The 18,493-nt window shown below is 38.2% G+C and overlaps 1 protein-coding gene and 1 pseudogene across 15 annotated transcripts in view; one reads left to right on the forward strand and one right to left on the reverse strand.

Moving 5' to 3' along the window:
• The window catches only part of LOC309615385 (zinc finger MYM-type protein 2), a 110,115-nt gene that overhangs the window by 29,837 nt on the left and 61,785 nt on the right, over positions 1–18,493 (forward strand). For 13 of the 14 annotated variants that reach the window (XR_014236787.1, XR_014236788.1, XR_014236789.1 and 10 more), the window contains 3 exons: positions 1,845–2,130; positions 3,466–3,631; positions 4,419–4,631. Coding sequence is in view for 8 of the 14 variants with exons in the window: in XM_082364892.1 (XP_082221018.1) it covers positions 1,845–2,130; positions 3,466–3,631; positions 4,419–4,631 (665 nt within the window). In the remaining 6 variants the exon portion in view is untranslated. Of the gene's footprint in view, positions 1–1,844; positions 2,131–3,465; positions 3,632–4,418; positions 4,632–11,402; positions 17,570–18,493 lie in introns of those variants that run through there. The other variant, XM_082364894.1, reaches the window with a different exon arrangement.
• LOC309615404 (DNA repair protein RAD51 homolog 3 pseudogene) lies at positions 5,405–7,186 on the reverse strand (annotated as a pseudogene). Its single transcript has one exon. The product of its transcript is annotated as a DNA repair protein RAD51 homolog 3 pseudogene (transcript).

An 18,493-nucleotide genomic window follows, 5' to 3' on the forward strand; every position in this document is an offset into this window, starting at 1 on the left:
GTATATATTCAAATGACAAGCCTGCAGGGTTGAAAATCCTAAGGAGCTACTATTTATGTTGCAAAAGCTATTACTTCTAACATGTATTCAAATATAATTTTTCTTTTAATTATTTGTTTATTATTTTTGGCTGCATTGGGTCTTCGTTGCTGCGCAGGGGCTTTTCTCTAGTTGCAGTGAGCGGGGGCTACTCTTCATTGCGGTGAGCAGACTTCTCGTTGCGGTGGCTTCTCTTGTTGCAGAGCACAGGCTCTAGGTACACGGGCTTCAGTAGTTACGGCATGCGGGCTCAGTAGTTGTGGCTCGCAGGCTCAGTGGCTGTGGCGCACGGGCTTAGTTGCTCTGCGGCATGTGGGATCTTCCCGGACCAGGGATCGAACCCATGTCCCCTGGGTTGGCAGGTGGATTTTTAACCACTGTGCCACCAGGGACGTCCTCAAATATAATTTTTGATTGAAGGCCCTTCATAATATGGAATTGCCAGTTGCTTCAGTGATTTGCTTTCTTCATGTTCCTTAGTATTTTTACCTCTTTATTAAAACAGGTCAGTTACCCTGATGATAGCAGGATAACAGGATTCCAGAAGTCACTCTGTTTACTCTGTGTATAAAACATATATTTATTTGGAGAGGTTGTGGAGTATAGTAAAATTTGAATAGCAGTATATGTAGCCCCTTGAAACCACTAGGTTGATGGACTGGGTCAGAACCAGGAAATTGCCCTCTTCAAGGTTTTGGTAGTAAAGAAATTTCCTCATACTCTGGATATATTTATACATTGTTTCTCATATGGAAGGGCATCTTTTTTGTATGGAAATACAAATTTCAGAAGAAACTAGAAAGGAAAAATATTACAAGAGACCAAAGTAGTAGAAATTATAATAGAAGTGGTAGCATGAAAAGTTTCAAAATGAAAAAACATTATGGTGTATTGGTATTGTAGTGCGAGTCTGTGTAACAGTAAGTAGTATGGTGAGCTGGAGACGTCCTGCTAAGTCCCAAAGAAGCTTACTAAGAAAGAGAGGAGGAAGAACTCAGCACCCTGGCGGTCGGTTCCCCAGGCCTTAATGCTGTGCCATTGAAGCTGTGCTGCTGGCAGCGGTAGAGCAACGGGGTGTCGCATCAGTCACTAGACGTTGGCTTAACATCACCACTTCTGTGTAACACTCTAATTTCTTTGATATTATGTGGTATACTTAGAAGCCATGGAATGAAACATGTATATGGAAAAGCTGTTCTTAGAAAGATTTTTTTTTTTTTTTAATTTTTTGGCTGCACCACGTGGCATGTGGGGATCTTAGTTTTCCTACCAGGGATCGAACCTGAACCCCTTGCATTGGAAGTGTGGAACCTTAACCGCTGGACCACCAGGGACGTCCCTAGAAAGATGTTTTGAATATAGTCATTTGTAAACTTTATCCGAGCTGTATTGTATTTGTCAAAGGTTCTGGTTGGTAAAGATTTTATTACATATTTATGTTGATGTATGTGTTCCTCGCTTAAAGTAATATTTTGTAAATTCTTCCTGTTTAGTAATTAATGGCAAATATTTTTTAGTGCTGCCTATGTGCCAGTCACTGTGGTTTATAAACCATGTACTATCTCATTTAAAGTTACCGTTTCCAGTTTAGAGAAGAGTTAGGCACAGGGTTAGTAACTTCCCAGTCTAGTAGGTAATGGAGCCTGAATGTCAGCCATCAATTCTGACTCCAAAGTTTGTGCCCTTGACTGCTCTGCTATACTGCGCCTTATCGATGTCTGAAACTTGGAGAGAATGGGAAGTTAAAACTGTGTCTCTGATATAAATTTCAGTGTATGTGTTTTTGTTTTGTTTTGTTTTTTTAGATTCTTGGATCTCCCAGTCAGCATCCTTTCCCCGAAATCAGAAACAGCCAGGGGTGGATTCTTTATCACCAGTGGCCTCGCTTCCTAAACAGATCTTCCAGCCTTCTGCCCAACAGCAACCCACTAAACCAGTTAAAGTCACTTGTGCAAACTGCAAAAAGCCTTTACAGAAGGGACAGACAGCGTATCAGCGAAAAGGATCAGCTCACCTCTTCTGTTCTACCACCTGCCTCTCTTCCTTCTCTCACAAGCCTGCTCCAAAGAAACTTTGTGTTATGTGTAAAAAGTAAGGTTTACCTTCCAGCATATTTCCTTATTAAGGTTGAATATTGGTGGTATAAAATTTGAGAAAAATTGTTTTAGAGGTGAATTACTATGTTTTAAAAATTTGTAAGCTTGTTTGAATATTAAAGCCAAACTCAAATTTGTAATGGCTTTGGAGTGTTCTCTATCAAGCTGAAGTGGCTTAGGATTAAAAGCCTTCCTATTTGGATAGGCTTTGGGGTTGATTTAGTTACTAGGTCCTTATAATTAATTTTATCTGTAATCTCCATTGGATTTCTTGAATTCGTAAAAATACATACATGCGTATTTACATTATTAATTATAAGAATTTAGTTCTAGCCAGACAAAATTGTTAAGCAATTTATGTATGACTAGTTTTGTATTAAAATAGGTCAAAATTTGGACTACCTTCATGTTAAGATTATTAAAAATTGGCAAATCTTTGGATATTATATGCATTTATTTATGTTTATCTTGAACGTTAAGTCATTTTAATACTCACTTCTCAAGACTCAGGTACCTTTTTTTTTGACAGCCTTGGAGTGACAGGATCCTCTCCTGCCATTTTTAGGTCTGCTCTCACTAGTTAAAAATGAGCTGAATATAGTATGTTGTGTGCAGGGTTAAACAGGTGGATTTTCTGTACCATCTCTTGAAGCAAGCCCAAGTTTGTAAAGATATTTTTAGATCTTAGAACTGGAAAAGGCTGAGTGCTCTGTATAGGTTTAGTAAATTCAAATATTGGAACAATTGTTATACAGTTTTTTGGTTGCTTTACAGTAGTAGACTTGCATACAGCAATATAAGGCCTGGAACTTCAGAATTAAAGGAAAACTTCAAAGGTCATCAATATTGTCATTTCCTAACATTTCTAATTGTAGTTGAAAGCTGTATAGAATGGTAGGTGGGGTTATTTTGGGTTATGGGATGTATTTAAGTTCACTTATCCTCTCTAGAAGGATGCCATATTCCTGTGACCTAGGTACCTCATGCTTTCTACTTACCCACGAGAGGGAAATTGCATAGGTATCGTAAATTTATACCTCAGTAAATTAGGCCTTGACATTAAACTCCATGTAAATAACAACAGCTTTTTTTTTTTTTTTTTTTTTAAGTGGTTCCAATATCTGAAAGCCTTGTTAAGGAGCTTGAAAATAAATTGAGTAGTGGCTAGGGTTTAATAGTATTGCTTCTCAATCTTCTGTGTTCATATTTTATTGCCAAGAGTTTTTAAATAGTAGAAGTGAGTTAATGAATCTAAAACTGGGTTTCAGTCTATGGAAATTAAAAATGTCAGTTATTACTCTTTGACTTTGCTGCTCCTCGTATTTTTCAGGGATATAACTACAATGAAAGGAACCATTGTTGCTCAAGTGGATTCGAGTGAATCCTTCCAGGAATTCTGTAGTACATCTTGTCTGTCTCTTTATGAAGACAAACAGAATCCTACTAAAGGAGCTCTGAATAAATCAAGATGTACAATTTGTGGTAAACTAACAGAGGTTTGTATTTTTGTGCTTTATCACTTAGTCCTAACTAATGGGAATATTTTTGACTTTTAGCTGTTTTGACATAATCTTTCATCAGTATGTATTTCCTTAAAAGTGAGGGTATATAAAATCTATCTTATAAATATCCCATTATGTAATCCCATTCTCCCATAGGGAGAATGATTTACAAAAAAATTGAAATATCACATCAATTGACTTTTTTCCTGAGGTTGGGAACCCTCACAGAAAAAACCATAGTGTTTAAATAGGCTGACTGCACATGAGAGACAACAAACAATCTTGCTTAAGAAGTGGAACAAGCGGAGGGGATGTTTTTGAGGACTTCGTTAAAAACATATTACGGTTTTTGCATTTGATGAAAAAAAGAAATCTGTGTATACGTACTTCATTTGAATTATTTATAATGTTAGTCCTCTCCTCCCTGTTGTACAGCAGTGTACTTATACTTAAATAATTTCCTTTTGGATTTGTCTAAAGATTTCCAATCTGTTTGGAAGTTTTATACTAACACTGCCCAAACTGGGTTGTTTCCTGTCACTTTTAGATACCTCTAGAGAAGTTTGTGCGATGACACTGGTGGTCCTCCCTGCCTTGCACCTTATATATGTGTGTATAAAAGAAGTTTAAAGGAGAATGAAATGTACTTTGTCTTGCGTTTTCCCTAAACAAGCCTTACACAGAAAAACTGAGGCATTTTCTTTCTATTGGAGCACCTTGTTACTTAGCTACATGTCATATATTAATTTGTTTTTTAAAATTTTGCTTGTTTTTCTTTTAGATTCGCCATGAAGTTAGCTTTAAAAATATGACTCATAAGCTGTGCAGTGACCACTGCTTTAATAGATACAGAATGGCCAATGGTCTAATAATGAATTGCTGTGAGCAGTGTGGGGAGTACCTGCCCAGCAAAGGTGCTGGAAACAATGTCCTGGTTATCGATGGTCAGCAGAAGAGATTTTGCTGCCAGAGTTGTGTCAGTGAGTACAAGCAGGTAATTCATGATCTGATCAGAATCAACCGTTGTTTTGAATGTGCTTTTTTTTTTTTTTTTTTTCCCACAAACACACACTGTATTTTATTTTTACAAGAGATAAATAGACTGACACCAAGCATTGTACATGGATGACCACAACAAAAGCAACAATGATTGCAATTACCAAACATGAAACACACTCATACTATGTCATAATATTGACATTCAGTCCAGTAATCCTCCACTGTAATAGCTCCTTTACTTTGCAGTGAAAATTGATTTGTATATTGAATGTACTTTTTTTTTTTTTGACAGGTAATTTTTTATAATGACTTCATTAATTATAATAAAAACATATGCCTTAAAGCCCTCAAAAATAAGATAGTTACAATTAGTTATCCTATACTAAAGTAGTCATTTGAAATTAGTCTTACATAATTAGGATGACCATAAGCCTGATTTGCCTGGGACAGTCCTGATTTATGTCCTGGTATAATTGTTAGCAGTGCCTATTTTCATTCTTTAAAAAGTCCTTGCCAACTATGGTTAGTCTATGTATAATCAATTACAGAATAATTACATTTTTAAAATTTTATGAATTTAGTGTTCAGTCTGGGACAGGAAATACCAACTGTCACTAAAGTCTGGAAAATATGGTTGTCACGGTATATAATATTCAATTACTTAAATAATTTTCTTCCACTGGGAGTCAAAGTAAATTTTGTAAATGAATTAAGAAGCACTAAGAACCAGGTACCAAAACATTTTAAAATTTTGAAACCGCTCAAGAATCCAAATTTTTAATTTATTCAAGCAGTATTAAGATTATTCAAAGGAAAATGTCAATACACCTAGAACTGGATCACACCATGTTTCAAAAATATAGAAATAAATGACTGTAAGCTTATCAACTTGACAACTTAGATATATGTTCCAGTCAATGTTCTAGATGGGATAACAACTCCAAAGTCCTTCCTTTAATGTTACAAAATAACATTAAAAACTGAACAAATGACTTCGATTTTAGGATTGGGGTCACTAAAATCAGACTGGTCATCCAAAATTTGTATCCTACTCATAAACTGAATGTAATGATATGCTGACTCATGGTGCTGGCTTTTCTTCATAATAGAAACATGTCATTTTTGAGAATTATCAAAGCTACATTTAAAGAGAGCACAATAGGAATGTGAAAAAAATCTTTTCTTCCTAGAAATGTCTAGGCAATTGGCAAAGAAAAGAGGAAAAAACAGTCTGAATATTAAATTCAGATTGGCCACAAGCGATCAGCATTCCACATTTGCAAAATACAATACCTGTATCATCTCTACTGAATGTTACTGAAAATGAAAACAGGGTTAAATACAACTGTAGAACACTGCTTAGTTTAGAAAAACTCTTTCAGAGAATCCTATTTGTTAAGTATTTTTACTTAATATAGACCTGATCCATTCACTCACCATTCACTTAATATAGACTGGATTCATTCACGCCATAGTGTTTATATTCTAAAGTAACGAGTCTACTACTTGTAAGCACTGCATCTCTCACAGCATCAATACATATGTATACTCTGAGACTAGTCTTTGGATTCCTTTTCTTCCTCTGAGTCCCGTGACCGCTTCCGGATATTCAATGAACCTTCTGTTTGCAATGAACGTGCAGTAGCAACAACAGCATCTCTAAATCCCTGAGGTGTGATTTGAAATAGTACTGTAGCATCCTTCTGGTTTGGTGATTTGTACAATGTTGCCAACCTTTGCTTCTGGTCCCAATGAAAGATTAGTCGTATTGTAGCAGCATGCCCCCAACTTTCCCCCAGTGCAGGAACCAGCAAGGCCTGATTTTTATCAATCTTCGTTGTCATCTGATTGGTTAAAATTGCAGCTAATCTGTGGTTATTTGCAAGGCTGATCATTTGCTGCGCTAGGCCATTTAGTAATCGAGTATGAAGGGATAGGTCATCTAGGTCATGACGAAAAGGAAAAGCAATACCGTCCACTATCACTAATCGAACCTTTGAGTGTTCTGAAAGGAAGTCTGGAAGCAGATAAACTGGTGCCAGTAGCTCTGTGTAGTCACGACAACGAAAATAATAAATATGGGAAAGAATATTTTCAAGAGTGAAATCCTGCAAAGCTTTTGGGTGCTCTTCTCCCATATGTGTTCCTGCTATAAGCTGCAGGTGCTGAATGCAGGCATTAGCAAGGTCTACCACTCTATCAACCATAAAACTCCCCTCTGTATCAATAAAAACTGCTTCACCTTCCACTCCTCCAAAACATTCTGGTATCTGCACATCTACTGCCAACTGCATACTGACTCAGCTGTACCAGCATAACTTGCTTTATTTGTGAGACATTCTCTTCTTATAATTTGCAGAGTTTCTAAGGCTTCCTCTTTAGATATCCCAACTTCTTTGCTGAGCTCGGAGGGTTTCACCTCTAGGAGTTCCTCAGCAGTCTGGAAACCTGCAGCCACCAGCTTCACCCGCACCGCTGCGGATAGGGGCAAACTCACTAAATCCCGCTGCATTTCAAAGCCGAACACCTACGCTCGCAGTTGCGCAGACGCAGAAGCGCGAATGTGCTTTTAAATTGCTATAATAGTTCCACTCTAACAGCATTAATTAACCAGATTTATCTTGAAGTCTCATTTAATTCCATTATTGTCTTAACATCTTAGAGATAACCAATCTCAGGTGAATACTGAAATACATGTAGGTTATTGGAAATAAGCTTGTGATTTTACATAGAAAGGTAAATGCTTACCAAAGTGATTCCTTTTTTGGGTGGTGGAGAGGGGTCGTAAATATGGTTTTTCAAATTGTTGATGCTTAGCTTAGGAATGATTATTTTATTTCCATTTGATTGTTAATTTAAAATTTAAGGTCTTTGACTTAGTTTATTTTTTAATATATACCTGTGGTTTCAAAAGTCAGAGCAGTCTAGCTCCCATTTCTTTCTTCTCTTGGTTCCTACTTATCCTTTATACATATCAGTTTTTAATTCTTACTATTTTGTTTTCTCTTCTTTCTGAAAAATTAAGGAAATAATGTATTCTTAGTTTCTCTTTTATGTGTACAAAAGGCAGCATACTGTATGTACTGTACTGTACCCTCCATTTGTATCTTGGAATCATTCCCTGTCAGTATATTCCTTATTCTTCCTTATTCCTTTTATGGCTGAGTTAAATTTTCAGGAATTCTGTGAGCCAGTTGTTAAAACGCCCATTATTAAAAATTAAGTTATAGAAAGTTACAGATAAATTATATTAGTCTGTTAGGGCTGCTGTAACAAAATACTGAAGGGCTCAGACAGCCAGGAATTTATTTTCTCACAGTTCTGGAGGCTTAAAATCTAAGATCGAGGTGCCTTTCTGGGGTGGTTTTTGGTGAGGCCACTCCTCCAGGCTTGTAGGTAACCTCCTTCTTGCTGTGTCCTCACGTGGTCTTTCCTTTGTGCTCAGAAGGAGAGAGTGTCCTGGTCCGTCTTCTTGGACCTAACCTGTAGGACTTCATTCAACCCTAACCACCCCCCTTAAAGGCCCTATCCCAAATACAGTCTTGTTGCGGTTAGGGCTTCAAGATACTCCTTTGAGGTGGGGGGAGACACAATATTGAAGACAAAGAAAATAAATACTTAAAACGTACCACTTCCTAATTATTTGATTACATTTCAGTATTACCTGTGCTCTTGAGGTTATTTACATTATTTGTGAGATGGAAATATTATACATAATGGTGTGCTTCTGTGTATCTCTTCCCAATTACATGTTTAGTTTCATGTTGGTGGCCTGAAATTAGCCACGGTGGGGAGAGTCTCATGGTAGATGCTACAATAAATATGATGCTTGCTTTCACCTCCCGAGAGCTAGTGGTTAACCATATACAAGACAGCACTGGGCTGACTTGTTTATTTGATCACTTTGCTGTTGGTGGTGTTTCGGTTATTTCCAGTGTTTTGTTGCTGCAGATGACAGATGATGAGTAACCTGTGCAGGCACAGCCCAGAGGTCTTGTGGGTTCAGTTCCAGACCAGTGCAGTAGAGCGAATGTCGCAGTAGAGCGAGTCATGTGAATTTTTTGGTTTCTCAGTGCACATAAGTTATGTTTACTATTAAGTGTGCAATAACACTGTGTCTAAAAAATTGTACACACCTTAATTTAAAAAAATATTAACCATCATCTGAGCCTCAGTGAATCATAGTAGTAGCATTCCAAGATCACTGATTATACCAAGAGATCACCGTAACAAATACAGTAATAATGAAAAAGTTTGAAATGTCGCAAGAATTACCAAAATGTGGCACAGAGACATGAGGTGAGCAGATGCTGTTGGGAAAACGGCGCTGATGAAGTTGCTCGACACGGGGTCGCCACAGACCTCCTACAACGAGGTCTGCCTGTATATGCTTGACTCCTTGGAGATGTGGTTTCAGGGTGGATTCTTAGAAGCAAGACTGCTCAGCCAGAGGTACATGCACATGTTAGTTTGTTAGATACTGTTAAATTCCCTCTGTTAGAGTTGGACCAGTTTGCATTCCTTTCAGCAGTGTATGTGGAAGTGCTTGTTTCTCCATAGGCTCTCCAGCAGGGACTTTTATTCTGTTTGGTAAGAACAGTATGTTTAGTAAAATTTGTATTTCTTTTATTAGGAATACTGATGAGCAGCTTTTCATATTTCAGAGCTCATTGTCTTTCCTTTTCTGTGAACTGTTTGTTTACCTCTTATACCCATTTTTCTGTTTGGGCTTTGGTTTGTCTCAGTCTTTCCCCCATTAAGTCAAACCTTTAATGAGCAAAATGCATCGGTAATTTGTTCGTGAAACAATTATTTAGCAACTATTATGTTGCAGGTACTGTGCTAATTGCTTGAAATAGTCTGATGGGAAGTACAGTAGACAGTTCCTGCTTTCATGGGATTTGCATTGCGCTGGTGTAATTCAGGTTTGTTAACATAAGGAAGGTTTTGTGGTGATTGAAAGGATCAGACTAATTATAATCTCCAGAGCTCAATGTGGTGTTTGATGTTGGTGATGTCATTGCATTAGTTATCTTCCGATACCTAGGTGTGGTAAGAGCTAGCTGCCCTGGGTTAAAGTCGTGGCCCAGCACTCATCCTCTGTGTCCTGGGCAGTGTCTTAAATCCCCCACCTGCCCCCCCACCCTGCCTTTTTTCATCACGTGTCTTGCCTGATGGTATTTCCTACAATTTTTTAAAAATTTATTTATTTTTGCCTGCGTTCAGTCTTTGTTGCTGCGTGCGGGCTTTCTCTAGTTGCGGCGAGCCGGGGCTTCTCTTGTTGTGGAGCACAGGCTCTAGGCACGCGGGCTTCAGTAGTTGTGGTTCATGGGCTTAGTTGCTCCACGGCATGTGGGATCTTCCCAGACCAGGGCTCGAACCTGTGTTCCCTGCATTGGCAGGTGGATTCTTAACCACTGCGCCACCAGGGAAGCCCCCTACAATTTTTTTTTTTGATTAATTTATTTAATTTATTTTATTTATGGCTGTGTTGGGTCTTCATTGCTGCACGCGGGAGCTACTCTTCCTTGCGGTGCGCGGGCTTCTCATTGCGGTGGCTTCTCTTTGCTGCAGAGCACAGGCTCTAGAGCGCAGCCTCAGCAGTTGTGGCGCACGGGCTGAGTAGTCGTGGCTCGCAGGCTCTAGAGCGCAGGCTCAGCAGTTGTGGCGCACGGGCTTAGTTGCTCCGTGGCACGTGGGATCTTCCCGGAACAGGGCTCAAACCCGTGTACCCTGCACTGGCAGGCGGATTCTTAACCACTGCGCCCCCAGGGAAGCCCCCTACAATTTTTAATGAGTGGAAATGGTAAGTACCTTTTTCTTTTCCCAGTGGGAATGCCTTTGGTGTTTCCTCATTAAATTAGATGCCAACTTCAGGGTTGGCAAATATATTTTATCATATTAAAGAAGTATCCATGGATTTGCTTCATTAAATGTTTTATCAGAAATGAGAATCGAGTTTTGAAGGTCTTTTCAGTGTCTGTGGCAGTGATTGTATGATCCCCCCGCCACCTTTATTTTTTATTTATTTATTTTTTTGGCTGCGGCATGTGGGATCTTCGTTGAGGCATGTGGGATATTTCGTTGCAGCGCATGGGCTTCTCTTCTAGTTGTGGCGTGCACGTTTTTCTCTCTCTAGTTGTGCCGTGTGGGTTCCAGAGCGCATGGGCTCTCTCGTTTGCAGCACGTGGGCTCTCTCGTTGAGGAATGCAAGCTCAGTAGTTGTGGCACGGGGGCTTAGTTGCCCCGCGGCATGTGGGATCTTAGTTCCCCCACCAGGGATAGAACTCGTGTCCCCTGCATTGGAAGGCAGATTCTTTACCACTAGACCCCCAGGGAAGTCCCTCCCCACCCCTTTAAATCTATTAATATGTGAATTATTTTAATGGATTTCCTAATTCATCTAAACATTCTTACATTATTGGAATAAACCATACCAGATCATTATTGTATTTAAAATTTTATTTCTAATTGGTAATATTTAGTACTTTTCCATTGGTATTCATAAGTGAGATTGGTCTTGAATTTCCTTTTTTTGGTGCAGTCTTTAAGATATCAGTGTTATATTTGCTTTATAAAAATGCTCAGAGGAAAATTCATATCCTTATATGCTTAAATGAGTAAAAATGAAAATAAATGAATTAACTATTAAACTCAAAGTTGTAAAAAGAAAATAAATTAAAGCAAAAGACAAAAATAAAAGTAGAAATTAATGAATTAGGATATAAAAATAGTACTAAAATAATTCAAAATGCTGCTTCTATAGGAAATCAACTCTTTGAAAAACTAGACAAACCGATTGTCAATCAGGAACAGAGGTTTAAAAATGCACAGATTCACAAAGATAAGAAATGACAAGTTGGAGTTACCCATCAAAACAGAGAAAATGGAAGAAAATCAACAAGGGACTACTTTGTACAACCCTATATAGAAATGTTGAAAATCTAGATCAAGTGAGTAATTTTCTGTCAAAATATAATTTCCCTAAATTGACTCCAGAGCAGATAGAATAAGGCAGAGAAATTTCTGTAGAAGAAATAGAGATAGTTATCAAAGAACTACCCCACAAAAAGAAATAGGCTCAGATGGTTTTACAGGGAAATTCCATCAGATTTGAACTAGGTAACCTTAATGTTATTTAAACCATTCCAAAGCATTAAAAAGGATGAAAACTACTCATGTTAAAAAAAAAATTTTGGTAAGTGTATATAATATAATATTCCTAATTTTAAACATTTTTAACTATACAATTGAGTGGCATTAATTATAGTCATAATTTGTGCAGTCATCACCTCTATTTCCAGAACTTTTTCATGACCCAAACAGAAACTCTGTGACAATGAAGCCAATAACTCCTCATCTTCCCCCTCACCCCTGACCCTGGTAATCTCTGATCTACTTTCTGTCTATGAATTTGCTGATTCTAGGTATTTCATATAAGTGGAGTCATACAATATCTGTCCTTTTTGTCTGGTTTATTCACTTAGCATAATGTCTTGAGTTTCAGCCATGTTGTAGCATTGTTTTTTATGGCTGAATAATATTCATTGTATGCATATACATTTTGCTTATTCATTTATTTGATGATGGACATTGGGGTTGTTTCCATCTTTTGACTATTGTGAATCATACTGCAATGAACATTAGCATATAAGTATCAGTTTGAGGTCTGTTTTTCAGTTCTTGTGGGTGTATACCTAGGGGTGGAATTGTTGGGTCATAGGGTAATTCTATGTTTAGCTTTTTGAAGAATGGTTAAACTGTTTTCCACAACAACTGTATCAGTTTAAATTCCTACCAGCAATACATGAGGGTTCCATTTGCTGTCCATCTTTGCCAACACTTGTTATTTTCCATTAAAAAAAATTTTTTTTTTTATTATAGACATCACAGTAGGAGTGGAGTGGTATATATCTTTGTGGTTTTGACTTGCATTTCCCTAATGACTAATGATGTTGAGTATGTTTTCATGTGCTTTTTGGCCATTTGTATGTCTTCCTTGGAGGAGTATCTATAGAAGTCATATATAGTTTTTTTTAAATGTTTGTTTATTTATTTGGCTGTGTCAGGTCTTTAGTTGCGGCATGTGGGCTGTTAGTTGCGGCATGCAGCATCTTTTCCCTGACCAGGGATCAAACCCAGGCCCCCTGCATTGGGAGCACAGAGTCTTAACCACTGGACCACCAGGGGAGTCCCTCATTTTACTTTCTTGATAATGTCATTTGCAGAAAACTTTTTAATTTTAATGAAGGCCAATTTACCTCCTTTTCTTTTGTTGATTGTGTTTTTGGCGCCATATCTAAGAATTTGTTACCAAATCAACGGTCAAGGTGGTTTATCCCTATGCTTTCTTCTAAGAGTTTTATGATTTTAACTCATATTTAGGTCTTTGGTCCATTTTGAATTAATTTTGTTGATGATATGAGGCAGGCATCCAACTTCATTCTCTTGTGTGTGGAAATCCAGTTGTCCCAGCACCATCTGTTATTGGACTTGTGTGATTTTTTTTGTTGTTGTTTTTAATTGTTTTACTTTTTCATTTATTTATTTAGTTTTTTGGCTGTGTCATGTGGCATGTGGGATCTTAGTTCCCTGACCAGGAATCGAACCCGCATCCTCTGCAGTGGAGGCTTGGAGACTTAACCACTGGGCTGCCAGGGAAGTCCCTGTTAATTGGACTTGTGATATTTGTCAAATATTAATTGGCCATAGATGAGTAGGTTTATTTCTGATAACCATCTTTGTAGGAAGTTTTGAAATCAGGAAATGAGTCTTCCAACTTTGTTCTTCTGTTTGGATACTCTGACCCCATTCTAGTTTTGTATGACTTTTCCATTTCTACAGAAAAGGCTTTTAGAATTTTGATAGTGATTACATTGATTCTGTAGATCACTTTGGGTAGTACTGACATTTCTGCAATGTCAAAGCTTCCTATGTATGAACATGGTATGTTTTCTCATTTACTTAGGTCTTTATTAACTCTAGTAGCTTTATTGTTGATCCCTTGGGGTTTTCTTTTTTTTCCTTTTTTTTACAAATTTTTTAATTTATTTTTATTTTTGGTTGCGTTGGGTCTTCGTTGCTGCTCGCGTGCTTTCTCTAGTTGTCGCGAGCGGGGGCTACTCTTTGTTGTGGTGCGCAGGCTTCTCATTGCAGTGGCTTCTCTTGTTGCAGAGCTCATGCTCTAGGTGTGTGGGCTTCAGTGGTTATGGCACGTGGGCTCAGTAGTTGTGGCTCTCGGGCTCTAGACGCAGGCTCAGTAGTTGTGGCACACAGGCTTAGTTGCTCTGTGGCATGTGGGAACTTCGCGGACCAGGGCTCGACCCCGTGTCCCACTGCATTGGCAGGTGGATTCTTAACCACTGTGCCACCAGGGAAGTCCCTGGGTTTTCTTTATATAGAGTCAGTTCATCTCCAGTAGTGATAGTTTTCCTTCTTCCTTTCCAATTTGGATGTCTTTTATTTCCTTTTCTAACTTGTTCTGGCTAGAACTTTCACTATCATGTTGAATAGAAATGGCAAAAGTAGGCATCCTTTTCTTGTTCCTGACCTTAGAGGGAAAGATTTGTGTCTTTCTTCTTTGAGTATGCTGTTAGCTATGGGAAGTTCATATATGGCATTTGTTATGTTGAGATGGTTTTCTATTCCTAGTTTGTTGACTGTCTTTTATCATAAAAGGGTGTTGAATTTTGTTAAAGTTTTTCTTCATCATTTGAGATTATCATGTGGTTTTTACCTTCATTCTATTCATGTGGTATATTACATTGATTATTTTACATTTGCATTACTGGGATAAACCCCACTTGGTTATGGTGTGTAATACTTTTAATATGCTGCTGAATTTGCGTTACTGATATTTTCCTTTGGATTTTTGTATGTATATCTGTAAGAGATATTTGTCTGTAATGTCTGTCTGTCTTTGGATTCAGGGCAATGGTGGCCTAATGGAATAGGAGTGGGAGGTGTCCACCCTGTTCTGACCTGGGGAGAGTTTGAGAAGAATCTGTGTTAGCTCCTCTTTGAATATTTGGCGGAATGTCCCAGTGAAGTCATTTGATCCTGGCTTTACTTTGCTGCAACGCTTTTGATGACTGATTCAGTCTCTTTACTTCTTACAGGTCTGTTGATATTTTCTGTTTCTTCCTGAGTCAGTTTTGGTGGTTTGCCTTTTTTTTTTTTTTTTTTTAAACAGAAACCACTCCAGGTATTTATGTATTCATTTAATTTATTTTTTTACCTTTGGCTGCGTTGGGTCCCTGTTGGTGGCGCGTGGGCTTCTCACTGCAGTGGCCTCTGCCACTGCGGAGCATGGGCTCCAGGCACGTGGGCTTCAGTAGCTGTGGCGCATGGGCCCAGCTGCTCTGTGGCATGTGGGATCCTCCCAGACCAGGGCTCGAACCTGAGTCACCTGCATTGGCAGGTGGACCCCCAACCACTGCACCACCAGGGAAGCCCCTGGTTTGCATTTTTAAGGGATTTCTGTTTCATCTAGGTTATCCAGTTGTTGGTGTATAAGTATTCATAGCATTTTCTCGCAGTCCTTTCTTTTTTTTTTTTTTTCTTTTTCTTTTTTCACCGTCCTTTCTTAGGGAAATATTTGTAGTATTGTCCCTACTTTCGTTTCTCTGTTTTGTTCTTTGCGTCTTTTTTCTTAGTCTAACTAAAGGTGTGTTGACTTTTTTGATCTCTCCATTGGCCAGCTTTTTGTTTCAGTGATTATATTTTCATACTTTTTATTTCTCTGCACTCTATTATTTCCTTTCTTCTGCTGGCTTGGGTTTAGCTTTCTCTCTTTTTCTGTCTCTTTAAGGTGTAAGTCGTGTTATCGAGTTAGGTCTTCTTTCCAAAACCAGGCGTTTGCAGTTATAGTTCTTCCTCGGGGCACTGTTTACACTGCACCCTGTCCCTTCTGGTGTAGCTTGCTTTTGCCTTGACTCATCTGTTACGTACTGAAACATTTCCCGTGTCATTTCTTCTTTGACCCATTGGTTAAGAGTGTGTAGGTTTTATATCCCTGTATTTGTAAATTTTCTGGTTTTTTTGTTATTCATTTTTTATTTCATTCTGTTATGATTGGAAAAGATACTCTGCGATTTCAATCTTTATACATTTATTGGGACTTTTTTGTAGCCGAACATATGGTCTTTCCTGGAGAGTGTTTCATGTGCACTTGGGGAGAACATAGTGGCTTGTAGTGTTATTCAGATCCTGTACGTAAGTGCCAAAATCCCGTGTGGCTGGTCTGTCCATTATTGAAATGGGTGTATGTATTGAGTTCTACAGCTGTTACTGTAGAATTGCCTGTTTTTCCCTTCACTTCTGTCAATGGTCGCTTAATATATTTTGGGTCTCTGATATTTGGTGAAAAAGTTTATAATTGTTTTATCTTCTTGATGAATTTACCCTTTTTCCAGTATGGTTTTGTTTTGTTTTGTTCCTTGTATTAGTTTTTTGACTTAAAGTTTATTTTGATGTTAAAATTTTTTTAGAAATTTGTGGTGTATTGTGGGGATTCTTGTGGTTTATCCATTCTAGGGTTCTTTCAGCTTCTTCTCCCTGTTGGTTTATGTCTTTTGCCTAATCTGCGATGTTTTCAGACGTTTTTCGAGTACTTGTTCAACCCCACCCTCTTTCCTCTCCCTCCGGGACTCGAGTGATGTGGCTATTATATTACTACAGTTACGGTCCTGCAGGCCCCTGAGGCTCTTCTTCTTTATGTTCATCTCCAAGGCTGTGTTATTTCTGATATTCAGATTGGATGATTTCTCTTTCCCCCTTCCATGGTCCTGTCCTCTGTCTTTTCCATTCTGCTCTTGGTCCCATCCATTGGGGTTTTTTTGGTGGTGGTTATTTATTTATTTTACTAATACTTAATTTTGTTTAGAACAGTTTCAGTATTACAGAAACATTGATCAGATAATACAGAGTTCTCATGGTATAGCCCCTCCCCACACCGTTTCCCTCTGTATTGACACCTTAAATTGGTATGATAATTTGTTACAATTAGTGAGCTCATATTGAAATATTATTAGTATGTAAAGTCCATAGTTTATGTAAAAATTAAGAAAATCTGAATAATGTCCATTTCCTGTTCCAGGATCCCATCCAGGATGCCACATCATATTCAGCAGTTGTGTCACCTTAGGCTCCTCTTGGCTGTGACATTTTCTCAGACTTTTCTTGTTTTTGAAGAGCTTGACAGTTTTTAGGAGTCAAGTGTATTGCAAGAGGCCCTTCTGCTTTCATCTCTAGACATACGGCGCTCTGGGTTTAGGAGGGAGATGACAGAGGTGTTGGCCTTTTGCACTTTCGCAGTTTTCATCACATAACAAGGGTACATGTCTCAACATGACTTATGACTGTTGACGTTGATGTAGATCACCTCGCTCAAGTGGTGTCAGGATTCTCCACCGGAAAGCCCCCCGCCACCCCACCGTTCCTTGTTTAATGTTTGGAAGAAAGTCACTCTCTTTTAAGGTGGAGTATATAGTTACTTGGAATTTTTCTGCATTGGACTTTTGCCCCTGTGTTCAGTCCTGCAGTTTCTATTTGGACCTTCTATTTCTTTGATGAGAATTTCTATTTTTTCATTGTTGTGTTTTTTTTCCTTGTTGAAGCATTTTTATCATGGCTGCTTTAAAATCTTTGGCGCATAATCCTAGGGTATCTGTGCTTTCAGTGTGAGCATCTTTTGACTGTCTCCTTCTGTGGCTCTGGCTCCCTCCCCTCTGGGCTCCAGGAGGGCCTGCTACTGCGCTCCCTGCAGCCCCACTGGCACCAGGATGATGTTCCTCCAGAGGATACAGAAAGTATTCTTCATAATATCAGTAAATAAAGCTTATTTCAAAGTAGTGTTTCATCTTTTTTTTTAGTTGTCATAGTTTTTATATTTCTCATACTATATGTTCATAATTTTAAGTAAATAAGAGGGAATCTGTGTGTATGTTGTTACTGATAAAGGGACATAATCAGACACGTTTGGAGAGCACTGCAGTGATGCTCTAGTGAATGTCTTCTTTTTCTGAAGCCTGGGAACTAAAACTGTACAGTGATTTTTTGGTCCCTGCTCCCGCACTCCTCCACCCCAACCTTTTGTCTCTAACATCTGAGTTGGCTGCCCTTGTTGTTTATGCCTGTCCCTGTAGCCCAGTTAGTGTCTGGAGTATACAGATACAGGTGGTTAATCATCTAGATCCCAGCAGTGGGGACTGTCTAGTGCTCAACACTTGTCTTTCAGTATTTTTCATTTTCTTAAAAAAATTTTTTATTTAAAAAAATTTTAATTTTTATTGAAATATAGTTGATTTACAGTGTTGTGTTAGTTTCATGTGCACAGCAAAGTAACTTGGTTATACATAAACATAAATCTGTATATTCTTTTCTTATATTCTCTTCCACTGTAGATTATTACAAGCTGTTGAGTGTAGTTCCCTATGCTGTACAGTGGGTCTTTGTTGGTTATCTACTTTACATATAATGGTGTGTGCATATTTTAATCTCAAGCTTCTAATTTATCCCTGCCCCCCCTCCCGCCCCTGTTTTCCCCTTTGGTAACCATGAGTTCTGTATCTGTGAGTCTATTTCTGTTTTGTAAATAAGTTCATTTGTATCATTTTTTTTTTTAGATTCCACGTATAAGGGATGTCATATGATATTTGTCTTTCTGTCTGACTTACTTCACTTAGTATGATAATCTCTATCTAGGTCCATCCATGTTGTTGCAAATGGCATTTTTCCATTCTTTTTTATGGCTGAGTAATATTCCATTGTATATATACCACATCTTCTTTATCCATTCCTCTGTCCGTGGACATTTAGGTTACTTCCATGTCTTGGCTATTGTAAATAGTGCATCAG

This window comes from Balaenoptera borealis (genome assembly GCF_965194805.1).
Source record: "Balaenoptera borealis genome assembly, chromosome: 18".
NCBI classification, from domain to species: Eukaryota; Metazoa; Chordata; class Mammalia; order Artiodactyla; family Balaenopteridae; genus Balaenoptera; species Balaenoptera borealis.